At 40.8% G+C, this 17,930-nt stretch overlaps 1 protein-coding gene across 2 annotated transcripts in view; it reads left to right on the forward strand.

Moving 5' to 3' along the window:
• The window catches only part of SESN3 (sestrin 3), a 43,245-nt gene that overhangs the window by 17,441 nt on the left and 7,874 nt on the right, over positions 1-17,930 (forward strand). Inside the window, exons 2-9 of one of the 2 annotated variants that reach the window (XM_061457858.1) lie at positions 5,332-5,397; positions 8,537-8,734; positions 9,458-9,640; positions 10,014-10,250; positions 11,525-11,693; positions 13,896-14,011; positions 16,375-16,565; positions 16,982-17,126. In XM_061457858.1, the coding sequence (XP_061313842.1) occupies positions 5,332-5,397; positions 8,537-8,734; positions 9,458-9,640; positions 10,014-10,250; positions 11,525-11,693; positions 13,896-14,011; positions 16,375-16,565; positions 16,982-17,126 (1,305 nt within the window). The remainder of the gene's footprint in view (positions 1-5,331; positions 5,398-8,536; positions 8,735-9,457; positions 9,641-10,013; positions 10,251-11,524; positions 11,694-13,895; positions 14,012-16,374; positions 16,566-16,981; positions 17,127-17,930) is intronic. The other variant, XM_061457859.1, reaches the window with a different exon arrangement.

Raw genomic sequence — 17,930 nt, forward strand, 5'->3', positions numbered from 1 at the left:
TGTTGAGATTTGGCGTAAATTACATAGAAGTGATTCTCTAGTAATGAGGAATTAGAAAAGTCGCTGTTTGTCTCTTATCCTTTTCATGTGTTAATAATCAATGTCTAGGTTTGACTTAGCATCTGTAGTTGAGGAAATGCCATCAAGATCTTCCCATTTTTCCAGTCAGAAGTCTCAGCTTTACTTTCTCAGTTAGATGTACTCTGCTTCAGTTACCTTAAGGTTAAGTGTCTTTTACTTGATATATTCAGGACTATTCTGACAAAAACACAAAACACATTTCAGCCTTCTTAAATAAAGAAGGTATCTGTCAAAGATCAAGGAACTGCCGCTGGACTTCTGTTGCCTGGTCATCCATCTTGGCTGGGGTAGAAATTGCTGCCCTTTGGTTTCTAATTAGTGTGGATTGTGTTCTTAATAGCTGGTGGAGGGATTGGGAACTTGGGATAGGCTTCCTTTTATTGTGTGAAATCCAAAAGGGCTGTAACCTGTTACCAGAGTAAAAGCTCCCCATCAATTGTACTGTGCTGGCTCTCTTCCCAGCTCCTTACAACACTTCATCAGCTGTTAAGCACAAAGATGCCAAATTCTTCATGTTAAAAGTGACTGGTTTAAGTATTCTGAAATGCTGTTCCATAAAAAAGATTTCCTACTGTTTGACTTCCTCTGCTAATTTTCATCTTTATTGCTTAGTTTGCATCTTTGGAGTTGTACAGTCTGTTAAGAGGAAGAAACTGTTGCAAAATCACTTGAAATACCCTCAACAAATGACTGTAGGCTAGGACTTTGCTTTGTGAACTCTTAACATTTTGACATTGTTTATTCTGAACATCTCTATTGCGTCTGGAGATAGGTCCTGGGTTTAATTATAAGAATGGGTCAGTCATGAAGTAACTGCACTGTCAGCAAATAAAGTGTTGCGCATCACTCCAGTTATTCCTTTTCACATTTTCTCTTTTGGCTTTTCTTTATGGAAATTGTTTCAAAAAACAGGACACCCAGTTCACCACCCAGTGACAGACTTGACTCAGGTTATTGCCAAAGATGATAATGTGCATTATAAAGAGCTAGACCATGAATTTAAATAACAAAGATCCTTTCAAGATGCTAGATGGTAGCAAAATTGCTTGTAGATTATAGTGTAAAAAACAGTGTAATGAATAAGAAATACATACTCATCCCATTACCCCCTCAGAAAATCCCTGTTTGTTTAGGAAAAAGAGGTTGTTCTTCAGAAGCAGCTAATTTTGGGATGCCCTTAGGCTTTATAAGTGATCCAGTGCTGTTTGTTATCCTGATGTCTTTGTGGTGGTGGCAGGTTTAGTCAGAGTGGTGGCTCTGTGCCCCTTTCTGGGTGTTGCCCATTCTCTTGCCGCGCTCTGACAGTTCACAGGGAAGCATTGCCATGGCTCACAAAATGTTTCTTCCCAGTGACTTACACCCACACCCCCGAAGTCACAGCATGACCACCTTGATACTGACTTCAGGGTGAATTAGATTTTATGTGCCAAGTGTGTTGGAAGCTCCCGTACACCCTCATCAATGCAACCACTTGCATCTCTCCTGTGTTTTGTTTTCATGGGTATTGAGAAGCACTTCCTAAACCAGCTGTTCCATCTGCGCCACCAGTGAGCGGCTCTGTTCTCACATCAGACTGCCTCCTTTTACAGCTCACTAAAAATAGCCATTTCTTTAAAGCCTGAGGACGTGGTGATTCGTGTGATAGCGAAGAGGAAGAAGGGTTATTTCTTTTGCTGCAGGCTCTGGGAGGAAAGCCACCTTGCTGTCCTGGCACTGGCTCATGATTGCTCCCACTTGGGCTTCATAGCCAAGTGGCTCTGGCATCCCTTCCTTTGGTGCAGCAGCCCGGCAGCTATTTGGAATGCAGGTGCCATGTCCTAGTGCCTGCAGCCTCTTGGCTCTGCAGGGAGGGTGTGTGGTCAGTGCCACAGCTAAATATAAACCCCTGAGATGGCAAGTGGCAGCTTTTGGCTCTCTGGGGTTTGGGCAGAGCTCGCCCAAGGATGAAGGTGTTCCTTGCAAATTATAGGCATGGGAATGGGAAATGGTTCTACTTTGTCACCTTTAACATTCCTGCAAAAGCTCCCGACGCCATTGCAATTGCAGCTTAAGGACAGAAAGCAAGTCACTGATGAAGTGTGCTCGGAGCTGATTCTTCATGGATTCCTGCAGCAGCTCTTCTGTGGTCTGCAAAGGTGTCATTCTGCTGTCCGTCACTGCAGTGTGCTACTGCAAAACCTGCTTCTAGGCTCTTGCTTGCCCTTCTCCCAGTAACCTGCTCAGTTTTCTCTGCTTATCTTTGAAGCTCTTCATCATCTTTTCCTTCGAAAGAAGCACCCCCCAAAAAAGCACTAGTCTTAATGTAAATGGAATTGGCTGCAAACCTTTTAAGGTAACTTGCTTATACTCCAGCAATGTGTTTCTGGAGGAAAGTGAAGCAGAAGATGGCTGATAATCAGCATTTTAGTTGCTGAGCAACTTGTTTCTTGCTTCAGCCACTTAGCATAAGATCCAATTTCAAATAAGATATTTGGGACCCTGGCTGACTTGGTGGTAGTTAGTGTGACCTGCAAAGACTCGTTGGACAGGAAAACAAGCTGCTTTCTTGGGAACGAAGCAGCTTCGCAAGAATTTTCTCCACAAAGGACCGTATATCTGCAACGTTGCTTTCTAATTCCCATACGTAGTTTTTCATATTTGGGTTCTTAGGTAGGCCTTAAATCACTGCTTTAGATAAAGCATGCCCAGAAACAGTGGTTCTTATCTACAGCTCAACAAAGCCAATGTTATCATTCTTAATGCTTGCAAACTTCCAAAACTTTTTATTAATAGCATCCTGAGAACTTGTGCAACCAGATGACATTTGATCTTTTTCTTCTGACAAGCTTGTTTTAACCAGTTTTAATAAAATAAAGTCTTTGGCGTGAAGGCAAAATAATCTTACGTGTTGATGGAAGGGAAGAGTATACATTTCTAATGTAGAATAAAACAGCTCCCTGGAAGCGTGCTGTGATTAGACTCACCAACTTGAATTACCATGTTTAGGACTTTGGGTGTTTTATTCTTGTTTTGGTGCTTTGCCTGTTTTTTCCAGGCTTGTGTTTTTTAGAACTGCCACCACCCAAAAGGAGCTGGGTTTTGTCATTTTTGTAGTTTATTTAACACACCCCATTTTTCATGTCTGACTGGGCTTTCTGTCATCGTTCACAGGAATTGGAGGTACTTGCCTATGTTCATCCACGCAAGTACCATTTCCTCCTTTCCTTCTCAGCAGTAGCTTATCTGCAGGGTCAATGGCAGTCACATTGAATGGAGAAACAGCAGACTGGAGCCCAGCTCCTGCTAGAAATGTATGCACTTTTTTGCCCTGATCTGGGTTTGAGGTTTTCTTTGCAGAACCTGAAGCAGCAGGGTATAGGTCAGAGAGCAAGATGGGGAAGGCAGTGGGTCAGCTCTGATTTGGACCTGTGCTCCAGTGAGAGCTGGCAGTCTGCAACTATCCAAATTGTCTCACTCATGCAAGCTGCTTCCTCTGGGTTATTCAGTATGGAATGAAGATTTTAAACTTCATAAAACACATAAAATACAACCTTAATAGTAATCTTGGAAAGCATTTCTTGTTTTTAATGTTGGCAGGAATGACTGGCTGCTGTCAGGATTGTGTATTTCAAGCTAGAAGATGTCTTCCTCTGCCTTGTGTAGCTGTCTGATGAAGGGCTTACATGTACAGACACCTGCTCTCTCTACACCCTGTCTTCTTGCCTCAGACTGAGTACCTTTGAAACATAAGAAGTATTTCATGGGATTTTGGGGGCTGTGACAGCAGGCAGCAATTGCAGTAAGTTATCTTCTGGCTGCTGGGCTTCATACAGTAGATCCAGCTTATTTCTGCATCTTTTAGCAGTTAATTATTACAAAGTCACAAATGTAATTGTCCTGCAAGAGTTTGCTTTGGAACATCTTTCCTGAATAATCACTGCTGATTTTTTTGCATGTTTTTTCATAATCTAATTTAGAAAGGACAGGATGTTTTTAAAGATGAGGACAATAGTTACGCAGCTCCAATGGCTTCATTTTCCTGTGTGGAAATTGGTGGCATGCTCCTTCTGGGACCAGCGCTGCTGTTCGTGCACATAACAGTTAAGCTTAAGCCCCCCTCATAGAGGTATTTAAAGGCCATTTGTTATGGAAAACCTTGAACTTTTGCATTAGGGGCGTGAAATATTTAGTATGCAAGTCCAATACTGCTGTTGATGGATAACTTATTAAGAGTCACCGGTGTTGCAGTGCAATTAGGGACTTGAGAAAGTGTGCAGCCATAGTTCCCAGGTGGGTGGAATATAACCGTAAAGAGGAAAAGAAGACAAGAAGCAACTGCTTTAAATTAGTGCAAGGCAAATTCAGGTAGGACATTAGGAAAACTTTCTAACAATCCAAGGAGTTAGTCACTGAAATAAATGACCAAGGGAGACAGAAGAAACTCTTTAAGAGGAGGTTGGACCAACATTGGTTGGGAATGATGTGGAGACTGCTGGTTCTGCCCCTGGTCAACCAGCGGAGCAGGCAGCCTCCCCAGGCCCCCTTCACCTCTCCATCACACTATGAAAGCCTCCACAGTTTATCTTAGTTCAGTTTTTTACCACTATTAGATCAAAGAAGCCCTCTGGCCCTTGCTACGCTGTCAGCCTGTTCTGTACTAAATATGTCATTCTCACAGGGCCTTTCATGACTTCTAGCTGGGGTTTGCACACCAAGGCTTGTGCTGTGGGGGGGGGGGGGGGGTGTCTGGTCTCAGCAGCTAAACAAGGCAGCTGTTTGAGCAGGCTCCTAGGAGGAGTCTTCAGTTGGGTCTTGGGGTTCGCACGGACTGTGATTTTCATGCCAATATCTTTCATGCAAGGTGCTTACACTCCTCAACACTGAGGATCTGATTAGATGCTGGTATAACTTCCTGAGTGTAGGTTTTTTCCCCTTCCACTTTCCAAACTTCCATTCAATCCAGTAAATGACTACTTTTAATATTGTGCCGAATGTTTTGTTGCTGCTGTTCATGTATCTTCAAGCTGTCTGTAAACCAGTCAGAATCAGATTTCTGTTTTTTTCTGCCTTACCCTTACCAAAACTGGTGCACAGAGTACAGAGGTTGCAAAACGGATCTAACCAACATTGTGTGGTGGCTTCACCTCCTTGGCAGGCTGTAAAACACCCTGGTGGCCTGGGGAAGAGAACCAAATCGAGGCCTATCACATGAGATAAAGCAAGTTGGTATGTTCTTCCTGACACTGACCCAATTATGTGGCTGTTTTGCAGGAAAAAAGAGTACAAGTCTCCCCACCGCTGACAAGAGGACCAAGTGCCTTTATACCAGAGAACGAAGTAAGTTTGCGGTTTAGCTGGGCTGAGAAGGTGGCAACTTTTCAAATGGGAATACTGAAGGGCAGTTTTATGATCCTGCTTGTCCATGGTACTTGGATGAGCTCCTCTGCAAGCAAAAGTGATGGTTTCTCTGGAGCAAGCTCCAGTGGGTAAGAACTACCCTGTCCTTCCACACAAGTAGTGCCGTTTGACATCGTTTCAGTTGCCAGCACTCCTGGAATAGAGAGTGGCTCTGCTATTCTCCTGGGGGATGGTCACTTCTCTTAATGCCAGGTGTAAGGGGAGGCCTATCCAGTATGCAGCAATATGATTATATAGCTCTCAGAGCTGTGTCTGACCTTCGGTTTAAGAGAACCTGAAAATATGGCTTAACTCAGACCAAAACTGTGGTTCTTGAGAGGATTTATGGTTGGAAGGTATGGTTTGACTTCAAACGCAAGATTTCTGCCCACGATTTAATGTTCAGCTTAAGCCTTGGTTTGTAGCTTGATGCACTAAGTAGAAACTTTGCTGTGGTGCTGTTCTCTGTGATCTTGATCTTCACAGAATCTTAATTACTGATCAATTAATTATTTGGGATGGCCAGCCATAAACCTAGGACCTTTTGTTTTGTTTTGAGCAGTTTCTAAAAGCGGATAATTCACATGCTAGAAGGGCCAAAAAGACATTTTGAACGATGAGATAGCTGCTGTTCTCTGAGTCTTTCTCCATTTATACACTGTCAAGTTTTGAGTTTAAAGAAAAACAGAGTTGAAAGGCTGGCAAAAGGAAAACATATAGAAGCAAAAAAGAAAAGAGGTCAGAAAGAGTCTTGGGAAGAGGGGAGCAGAATGAGTTCCAGCCAGCGAAATTGTGAAGGGGGCTTCTCTCTTGTATGAAATATGAGATGAAATGGAGAAGTCAAATTTTATAATAATTTGTTTCAAGAAGTCAATAATTATACAGAAAGTAGAAAAATAATTGTAGTTAAAATGATAATGTATTTTGAGAGAATTGTTAATGGATTTATTTCATGGCTGATGCACCTGGTGAAGGCACTAGTCAAGGGTGCAGGAGGAATCACTGAGTAGCTCTCAGAAAGGAGTAACCACAGTGGTTACCCTGTACAAGGAGGGAACCTCCACTTGTATGGATAAAAATAGGTATTCATTATCACAAACAAATGTGAAATACTGTTTGTTAAGCAAAGAGATACCTTTTTCCCCCATTCATTGGCATGAAATAATACAGTGGAAAGGAAGGATGTAGTTAAGAGATTAGTAACACACTGAATATCTCACAAATCTTTATAATAACGCTGCTCATGTCAAAGCCTGCTTTATTGTCATAATGGAAAGAATATGGACAGAGCAATAACAATCTAATTGTAAAGGTTCCTGTTAAAGTACCATAAAGCTTTACAAGCAGAATAAAAAAATGTGCTTGTAGATCCATGGATGGTAATAAATCCGGAGGAAGTATATACACATTATGAAGAGGACAGTAATATAGGTGGAGATAAATCCCAGAAGCAATAATGCGGCATATTGCTGTACCTAACATAGCAACAGTGCAGTCCTAGAGGATTATATTCCGATTTTGTCAGCAAAATTTCTTCTTCGTAACTGGTACTGTTACAAGGAAGACTCCTGGCAAGCTGAAGAAGATTAGAACAGGGACACTAAAACTATGTTTTCCCCAAGAAACTACTAAATGAGACAATGATCTCTTAAATACGTGGGAGATACACTTGCTAAAGAAGAAGGAGGATTCCTTGGAGTGGAGCAAGGGATGTACAATAGTGAGATAAAATGATCTCTCATGTGTGAATAGATTTCCGGTGGTAAAAAAATTCTTAAGGAAAACTGAGGAGGAATCATTTTGGATACAGAACAAAGAAAAGCTGCCATAGTGAAGAGCTAAATGATGGAGCTGCCTAAGTGCATAGCTGCTTCTTCCCTTTCTTTATAGAATCATAGAATAGTTAGGGTTGGAAAGGACCTTAAGATCATCTAGTTCCAACCCCCCTGCCATGGGCAGGGACCCCTCACACTAAACCATAGCTTTCTGGGCCCACAGATTAAACCAGGCAGCTAAAGTGGTGAGAAATGAAGAAGGTGGCATGTTTCTCATGTTTCTTTGTATGTAACTTCTATGTAAGATTTAATGGGAAAATATTTGAGACATGGTCCATTCATCAGCCCATCATAAAGAAGGAAAATATATTACAAATAGAATATTTCAGCAAAAGCATTTTGTCTTCTCGGCTTTAGGCACTTTGTTTCTTCATGTGCAGGAAACCAGCTAAAGTGTCTCATCTCATGATGTGTGCAATAGTAAGCTGGTTAGTTTAATACTGTGCTGTTTCAGGATAAATACTGGGTATTCTCTTCTTGTGCTTGTAACTTCAGTGGTGAACATGTTGAGAATGGCTGCTCTTGGTGATAAACACTGAGTAATAGCACTAATACTGTGTCAGGGCTTGCAGTGAAAGAGCTACTTACTCTTTTTGCTGTTTCATTTCATCTCGTGCCCAAGGTTTGGATTGGTTGGAATAATTAAAGAACAGCTTTTGTTTAAAGAAAGCATTAAATTCCTATTCTAAATAATACTTGAATGTTATGGACAAATTAGCATTTGATCTCCTCTTCAATTATACAGGCGCAGAAGGGGTAGATTGCCAGGGCTGTTTCTGTAATTTGGTTACATAGCCCAGTTCCTCTCCATTAATTTTGAAGTTGGTTTTAGGGCTGAATGCTGGGGTGGTGTGTGTCTGTACAGCCTGACTTCCATAAAGGCTTGACTTTCCATTAGCTCTTGCTTACTTCCAGATCTCTGTACAGGTTTGACATTAAGCATCTGCAAGTTTAGCTGTTTCAGAAAGATCTAAAGAAAATGGCTTTTGGGTTTTGTAGAAACATATTAAAATAACAGAGGTACAGTGTAGAGTGTTGTTTAGTTCTTAGTATACAAGTAGCATCTCTAGGTGCATATTTGCATGCGTGCAAGCATGTATATTTACAAGCATATGTCCGGATCATCCAGCGTTGCCTTTAAGTTGGTACACAAGTACACATTTCATAGTGCAATATGCTACTCCGCAGGTCTAAAACTAGAGAAAATCTCTTTCTCTGTTAAGTTCTTCCATCTTGTTTTCAAGGTTATGCAAGCAAATGGTTTGGATGAACGTACTAATCTTCTTGTGGAAGAATATTCTACATCTGGTCGCCTGGACAACATCACACAGGTCATGAGCATCCATACTCAGTACCTGGAGTCTTTCCTGCGCAGCCAGTTCTACATGCTGCGCATGGATGGGCCCCTTCCTTTGCCCTATAGGCACTACATTGCTATAATGGTATGTACCAAATGGCTATATATCTTCTGTGACCTTGAATTGTGTATTTAAAAGAGAAGAAGAAAGGAAGACTTTAGAAAGGAGAGACTAGGGTGATATTTTGACAAGGGGCAAATTTGTGTAGTTGATTTTCATCAGAATAAAGCGTGCCCAGCCAGAAGGTTTTCAATGAGAAGGGAGAATTGGCACTGTATGTTTCCCTGTTTCCCACAGTGATAGACTTCTCACATGCCCACTAGAGTGAGGTTTTACAGAGTGCAGTAAAAACTGTGTAACCTTATTTCTGGATATTTAACCCTCAGTGCGCAGCAGTAGGTTGAGATGCAGTGGATTTAAGTCACAACAAATGTGAGATGGACACTAGGAAAACAACATTTACCATGAAGACGTAAATGGGGGCCAAGAGAGGTTGTGTGACTTCCAAGGAGGGAGATGTTGTCTGGATAAGGCTCCAAGCAACTTGATCTAAATCAGCCCTCCTGTGAGCAGGGGCTTGGACCAGATCTCCTCTAGAGTGCTCTTCCAACCTAAATTAGGTTCTGCAATTCAGAGTAATGTAATGAATCATATCTTTATTGGAGAATCCTCCATATGTACAGAAATGAATATAAAATATGGCATTTTGGAATGAAATTGTTTGGGGGTTTGTGTGTCTTCCACCTGCAGCGAAATCAGATTACACACCAATGTGCTGCACTTTTCCCTCTGTTTTAACTGTTCCAGGCTGCTGCCAGACATCAGTGTTCCTACCTAATAAATATGCACGTGGATGAGTTTCTGAAGACTGGTGGGATTGCAGAGTGGTTGAACGGTTTGGAATACATTCCCCAAAGACTGAAAAACCTGAATGAAATAAACAAGCTCCTTGCACACCGGCCCTGGCTGATCACAAAAGAGCACATTCAGGTACCTGCTCAATCCTGCCCTGTAACAGGGGTAAATGTCCGGTAATAAGAGCTGCTCAGAACTATGCAAGTGTCTGGTTAGGCTTCATTACCCTGAGTTAAAGCATTCAGGGAAGTACTAGAGCATCGAATAAGCCAATACATTCTCTGTGACAAAGCCAACAGGGTTTACTTTTTAGGAATAGCACTGGCTAAAATAACCCCAAAAGAGGTGATATATGAGGTGTCTCCTTTTTCAACCAGTGCGAGTTTATGTGCAAGAGGACTATGGTATTTTCGGAAGAAAGGAATTGATCCCTTTTTAGAAGTGTTTTCTAGAAAAGCTGGGGTCCGGAAGAAATCTTACATTTACACTTTTTTTATTCTCATTTCAGAAACTTGTCAAGACTGGGGAAAATAATTGGTCTCTTCCTGAACTGGTGCATGCTGTTGTCCTGTTGGCACATTATCATGCCTTGGCAAGTTTTGTATTTGGTAGTGGCATTAATCCAGAGAGAGATCCGGATACATCTAATGGAGTCAGACTTATAGCAGTCAACAACTTCTGTGTCTGTGATCTTGCCAACGACAACAACATAGAAAATGCATCCCTCACAAGTAGCAACTTTGGGGTTAGTGTTGCAAGAAGATTCTTTTGCTTGACTCTGTTTTGCGTTAGAAAACTTTCTTCCATTCTTTCCTGTTTGAATTTCTGGGTAGTTTGAAAGTTTTTGTCTACTTTACTGGAATGCTTGAGTCTGGTAACTCTTTACATTCACTCCAGCAGTTTTCAGTGTCACCTATTGAAAACCACATTGTAATGGTGGATGGTAGTCAGAGCAAGGGGATTTCGATAGTTAATCTCACAACCCATTGGGCAAGACTAAAACTTGTTTTCAGATAGCGTGTCACTGACTGAAGCATTGTATCATCCATGTTCCAAAAGTAGAATGAAAAAAGAAATACGGAAAAAAAAAAGAAAAAAGCCCCAACAGAAATAATAATAATAATCATCTTAATAATTATTGCAAGAATAATAATGACAATGATAATTTTTTACTTCGAGGCCTGCAATCACAAAACGGGGCAAGTCTGAAACGCTTCTATGTAGGAAATGTCTGAAATAAAATGACTTAATTCTTCCTGCTGGTGTTCCAGTCTTGAATCAACCAATAGAGAACTTTCATTGCTACCTAATTAACTTAAATGTGGGACTTTTTTCCTGAAAGTAGCTCTATAATGCTTTGAAGACATGTCCTTGAGTTAATGCCAGCTGAGAAACTCACCTCATTGCCTTTGATGGAAGATCGAATTATGAGCAGAGTCGCAGTACAGTGACACAGACAGTACAATGTGCACATGTGGTTACTTGGTTCACTTGCTGTATCTTACATTTCTGGGCTGTAAGACATGCTAGTTCAAATCACAAGGATATCTTATTCCCCATTTGTAGTGGACAAGGGGCTGCTGCTGACTATGCTGCTTGCTGAGCCGTGAGTAGCATACTAGGAAACAGTTACAGCTATGGGCAGAAAAACAGAATCAAAAGGAAAAGATGGAAAAGAAAACCCAAACAAGTTATCCTGTGAAAAATCTGAACGATAAGTGCAGATCACAGAACCCAAAACCATCTACGTGATGGAATATGTATTATAAGCAACTGTTCAAGCACCACCTCTTCAGCTGTTAATCCCACCACAGGAGATTACTGTGACAGGTTATATCAGCACTTCCCAGCTCCCTTCCTCTCACTGTCCAAAAGCTGTGTGAAGCTGTTTGCTGTATGTGACAAAATGCATTCTGGCTTGAATTTCTGTGTTTGCTGCTGCTATCTGTTTTTGAGAACGTTTGTTGTCAAGCATGAAATCTGAAGATGACACATGTTGTCTATCTTCTAATTTTGCAGAATGTCATGGTGTTTTTGCAGATTGCAGATTCTTTAAGTGAGCTGGAAGCCTTAATGGAAAGGATGAAGAGGCTACAAGAAGATAAAGAGGATGAAGAAGCCTCTCAGGAAGAAATGGCAACTCGCTTTGAAAAGGAGAAGAAGGAGAGTCTGCTAGTAATTAGTGGAGGTATTTGTGCTTTTCCATCTCTGTTCTGTTTCTGCTTTGTAAGAACTAAACACTTGAAGCCAGTTCAGTGACTACAGTTTTCTCTGTCCATGTCTCCATTCTGTCCTTGTCTGGTAGGAGTCTAGTAAAGGTGATCCTGTCACTTGCTTCATCTGCTTAAGATTTCTTGATTGCCAAATAACACCACTCTTTTTGCTACTTGAAATCTAGCATTTGTATATTAACAAAAAAAAAAAGGCTTGCGTGCTTCTCTAAAAAGCTGGGTGTAATTTTCGCTTTCTTTATATGCCCTGTATCTTCAAATTCATTCATTCATGTAGATATTCAGCAAATATTTCACAGATTTAGGTTATACAGTGTTTAGAACTTTGCTGACACTCATAAGTAGCCTTCAGATACGACGTTCAGTTCAGGAAATGGATTGGGAGGAGACTCAGCATCTTTACTATTTGTTGCCCACCTGGAAAGGACATTTCTGACTTGCCATTCTGAATGATGATACCACTGGGCTGTTCCACTGCCTGTTTTGTGGTAGAGATTCTTAACAGGTTTTTTATTCTTAAATGATGTTCAAAATTCTGAGCTCAAAGCTTCTTTTCTGGTATTCTTCATATGGTCTGAAGGCTTTCACCTCTAACACACCCTACAATTAAATCTGCTTCCTGTAGACAGGAAGGTGGGTTTGTTTTTCCAGAGAAAGTGTTCTAAGAAAGAATATGGAAGACAATCAGAATCTCCAGCCATTTCCTCATAGTAGAGGCTACTTGAAGATGGCAGCTTGTGTTTTTCTAAGAAGTGATCCATAAAATGCTTCACATTTTAATGACACTGTGAATTTAGATCTTGATAGCTTCAGACCAGATGTGTTTGAAGGTACCTAGTTTTGTGCACTGAGCCCAAAAAAAGAGAGACTGTGTTGTGGATTGGCACAGAGATTGTGTTGTGGCTCTCAAAATCTCTGAAAGAAGATAAAGCCAACAATGTCATGGCTGGATTTTAAGAAATGGACATTGTCTATTCTTGCTCTTTTTCTCTGGACAGACAATATCAACAGTGCAGATAAACAGACACCCATTCCAGTTTCATTATCAAATCAGGACTTTCCAAGAGTCTTTGCAACTTCAAGTGTATACAGAAGAGGAGTCTGGGACAGAAGGGGCTTTTTGATAGGGTTGCTGATAATTCTGTTGACTTTCCTCTTTGCTGGTTTGAGTTAAGGAGTCTGTATGTGTTGGGCCTTCTTTTATGGAGGTCAGTCCTTGTCAGGGGAGAGGAGAGTTTATGTGCAAGGCTTTTATTCTTCACTGAGGATTTGCTGCAGCAGATGTTGTGCGAGCTTCCTCCTACGCAGTTATGTTTTGATTGTTTAATGAGGCAAAGAGGAGATAAAGCACTTCTGCAATTCTTAGATTAACTGACTTTTCAAGGTGCTAACAGTGGACATATGGCAACTGTTCTGTCAATGCATGTGGAAGCAAGCCAGGATTTTAACATCAGGGTCAAATGCAGTCAGCTATGCAGTAGTCAACTTCTGCAGAGGTAGTTACACAATCGAGCCACCTGTTTATTTGGGAGGGAAAGATTGATTCACGATAGAGAACCTGCGCTTGCTTAGTGACATGGTTTGGAGCTCTTTGAAGATGCTTAGTTACTAAAGCTTCTGGCAGAATTTCAGCCTGATGTACTGTAGAGCTCTTTGCTTTCACATAATCTTCAACTGGTATTTACAAGTGGAGTGTTGCATTGCTTGCTGGTTGCTCATACTCCAGGTTATAGAACAGAGCTGGTGTAATTCCTGACACCATACCTGCTCAGCATAGCAATCCTGTTTTAAAGGGTACTTTTTTCTGTTTCTTATGCCAGCATAGTGGCTTTACCAAAGGGATTCATCTTCCTGATTTAAGATACCTAGCCTCCCTCTGAAGTTAACACAGAGAAAAGCACACCTCTAGACAGAACTTAGCCCTCTCTTCCCCTTTTTTAAAAGCACATTAGATGATGGGTATAGGCTGACATTTAGTTGGCTCAATGAAAGGGATCCCATACAAGCAGGTTGGGATTGAACTGTTTCTTTCCTTTGTACTGCTGTCTTCCTTTGCACAACTAAAATTGTTCTCTAGCCCTGTAGTAGGGTGGTGGTTGGAAGTCAGCACTAACTCTTGTGCTAGCCTAAAGCAAAGCATTTTGCTGTTTTATTCACAGCATTTGATGATGAAATAGTTTCTACAGATGTCTCCCGCTATATTGAAGATCCTGGATTTGGGTACAAAGACTTTGCAAGGCGAGGAGAAGATCATCTGCCAACATTCAGAGCTCAGGTGCTACATCTTTACAGTACATTCACTGAAACAATGTTTGTATATCTCATGACAGGGCAAGCAGCATAAAGTGGTTGTAATGGGGCATGTTTGTTGCATGCTCCTTTTCTTGTTCTGGTCCATTAAACAACTTCCATAAGTCCACCTGGGATGAGCATTTTACTATTCAGTCAAGGGAATATTGAGCTTTCGGTCTTACTGCAATTATTACCGCAATTAATGTTTGAAAACCGTAAAGCATGTCACTATATCTGGCAAAAAAGAAAAGAAACAATTTCTTTCCTGTCCCTTCAGATGGTGTATTAAAAAATCCACTGGAAGAACTCTTTATTCCTGCCATTTTATCAAGTATTCTCTGTCAGTGGTTATCAATACCTAGATGTATATATAGGAGCAGTTTGGTGAATATCATTCTCATATATGATCCAAATCACTGGACTTTAAAGGTCAGGAAAGAAAAGGAATTCCTAAATACAATTACTGAAGTTTATGGCTATATTAGAATATATTTTTTTAGTGCTGTTAAAAGAAAAAAAAAAATACTCATTTTAACTGCACTTTTTCTTACATATTGGCATATTTTTCCATTATCAGACTCGTAAACTTCATAATATGTATAACAGGATCAACTTTCTAGGTGCTTCTGTTCCAGCTTATAAAGTAGATAAATCAGCAGTCTGGTAATAAATTGAAAGCAGTGGAAGAAATCTTAAAACAAATCAGAGCATTTCAATTAAAAATACAGTGGGTGTAGGAAAACTCCATGGTCAGAAGATGTATCTAAGAATGTAAAATGAAGAATCCATGATCACTCTCAGGAAATGTATTTAGCTATATAGCAGTCTCTGTTGATCTGGGTAATTTATTCTCTGGTCTTCATATGAGCCTGAAGTAGGTAGGTACTGCCAAAAAGAGTAAGGCAGAGTGAGCGCCTGTAAATCAGACATTCTGCTTAACTACTTTAGGAGCATCAGGCTTCCATGGAAAAAAGCTCTGCAGAAGTTGAAATTGGATCTAAAATGTCTCTGCTCTTAAATAAATGGGACAGCTTCTGCCTTCTTTCAGAGGAGTCACCTTGATAATTTAACTTTTATTAGTAAGTCCTACACTTAAGCAGTCAGATATATATACCCACAGCCTCCCAAAAGCTCTGCTTTTAATGTTGTTCAGATTGCAGTAGCATCCCAAAACCTTGCCATAGATCTAATCCCTATTCTGATAAAACAAGACTGCCTTTATCTGTGTGGGTTTAAATTTAGTAATAGAAAAAGGCATTCTATACACCGCAGAATGTCTTTAAACTGGGTTTTTTTCCCTTTTTCATTGTTAGTATGGATCAACTGCTGTTAGTAAACAGCACTTTCCCCCTCATGGGGCTTCTGGCTTTCAGAGGCTTTTATGACGCCCCAGGTCTCCTGGACACCTTTACAGGGCTGGTGGGTACAACATACGTCCGATAAGCCTTACAGTCTTTTGGATTGGCAGCTGGAGACCAAATATGATGTGACACATTTCAGACATCACTGAATGCCTCTGTTAGGCAGTTGAGTACCGTCCTACCTACTCTTCCCCACTATCCTCATCAGAGGACCAGTCTCTAAAGCACCTGGGTGAGGACCCTTGCCTAACAGTAATATTTGAAACCAGCCAGACGCAGGAAGGATATGGAGATGATGCCCTCAATTGTAAAGATAGCATCAGTTATTGAATGATTGAGCACTTGTCAAGGATGTGGGCAAACTAACATGTTCTGTGTAACCGCAACATGGAAAGCGGTTGCACTCTGCTCTGAAACAGGGTCATTCTCCCTGCTGATGCTGGGCCATCACTCTGCAAAGATTTCCCATTCCTGATAAGAGCAGGCAAGCTTTCATCCTTGCAATCTGTGTGCTTGTCTAAGACCAAAGAGGCCTGGATTTTATTAGTTTGTTCAAGGATGGTTTAGCACTTTACTCAATGATTGTACATCCTGGCTGGAAGCAAATACTCTGTCTCTGCTCAGAGCTATCCATCAAAGCCTCCAAGAAGATCAAGTTTTTAAACTTACAGGCCCTCCAACACAGAATGGCACTGGTTGGAGTGGCACAGCAGACAGTGGAAAATTGCCTCAGCATTTCAGGAGAAGCTTGGGTTTTTTAGTTCTGTAGGGTCATGGTACCCAGCTGAGGTGAGGTGTTGTGATTTGATACTCACTGCCAGGAAGCCTGGGGGAATGGAGCAGGTGATATGGATGAAGGATTCAAAATGCAAATCTTCTGAAGAGAATAAAGTTATAACTAGCAGACAACAAAGCTATTGAGCTATAGAGAGGATCAGATAGGGATTTCGTTTGTACATTTATATATTTCCTTCTCTTTCTGCAGGATTATACTTGGGAAAATCATGGCTTTTCCCTTGTAAACAGGCTTTATTCTGATATTGGGCATCTCCTTGATGAGAAGTTTCGGATGGTATATAACCTCACGTATAACACTATGGCAACACATGAAGATGTTGATACAACTACGCTACGAAGAGCTTTATTTAACTATGTCCACTGTATGTATGGAATCAGGTATGGACAAAGATCCTGTGGCTGTAGGAGTCCGTTTTAAACTGTGTGAACAGAATGAAAACTGCATCATGTGAAAAGCATGATTTTAGACTCCAGGTGTTAAAAGTGGAGATAATACCTGAGTCTGGAAGTTAGAATGGTTTTGCTGGCATATCAGTGTAACTTCTACTTCCAGTGGAGGAAATTATTATGAATATGGATGGAAATTTGACAGAGCTACCTTTCTGAAGCCAGCATGTATCCTTTGTTTAGGAAAGACAGCATCCTAGTACTAAGCCTTTGAGATCCTCTGTTAATGGGGGGGTTTGTAGTGTGTATGATAAACGTTCCAATTCCCAAACATAAAAACATAATGCTGCAAAAGACCATGCTTTTAAAAACTTACGTCCAACAGACTGCTTGCCTGTGTTATTTAGGTATGATGACTATGATTATGGAGAAGTTAATCAGTTACTTGAACGCAGCCTGAAGGTTTACATAAAGACAGTGACCTGCTACCCAGAGAGAACTACCAAGCGCATGTACGATAGTTACTGGCGTCAGTTCAAGCACTCGGAGAAGGTACGGATTTCAAAGCCAAACTGGCTTTGTGGAAACCCCCATGCTCTTTAAGAATTAAAGTATGGTGACACCTTAGCATACAGTATCTGTCAAATAAGCTGGTTTTACCCGGAAAAAACAAATGAGATGAATTCATTGAGTGTTAGATGTCAGTTTTACAGCAATACTTCTTAGTGTACTGCAAATGCCAATTCTATTATTTTGAGTGATCTCTACATAAAATTGAACTGACAGCTGTGAAAGAGAAGTGGATAAACTTGGGAATGCAGAAGCAGTCAACTATGCCAATACTTGGGATTTGGGGATCAAAAAGGACCTTAATTCATATATATGAGTTAATCCTCATGGTGTTTTTCATCAATAAATATGTCAACGTGCCTTCACGTATCCAAGTTAAATGCTTCCTGACAAGAGTCAGTGCCTGTGTGCCTGATAACCTATCTGTAATGTAAACCATTCCTTAGTCTGCGCTCCTATATAGCGATCACAGGTGGTAGTAAAGAAAGCAAAATATAATTCATAGAGAACTAATGCCATTAGGAGACAAAAATGGTTTCATTGGGACTTCTGAGATGGAAGATTGCTTGAAGCAGCAGCTGGGGCTAGTTTCTTGCAGTCTTGTGATGTGATCTGGTATTGGCATACAGCACAGCTGTTTGAAGAGGAACTGGAGTCCTGCAGCAGGGTACAGACAGAAAGGACGTAGTTTCTTGCAGTGATACTTTACTAAAGTCTATACATTTTAGCCTGAACGAATAAATAATGATGCATTGAGAGGCGAACTAAATGGCTGGTTTAATTTCT

This window comes from Pezoporus flaviventris, unplaced genomic scaffold (genome assembly GCF_033815535.1).
Source record: "Pezoporus flaviventris isolate CSIRO_AGI_PZ_B2104156 unplaced genomic scaffold, CSIRO_AGI_Pfla_v1 ptg000025l, whole genome shotgun sequence".
In the NCBI taxonomy this organism is placed as follows: Eukaryota; Metazoa; Chordata; class Aves; order Psittaciformes; family Psittacidae; genus Pezoporus; species Pezoporus flaviventris.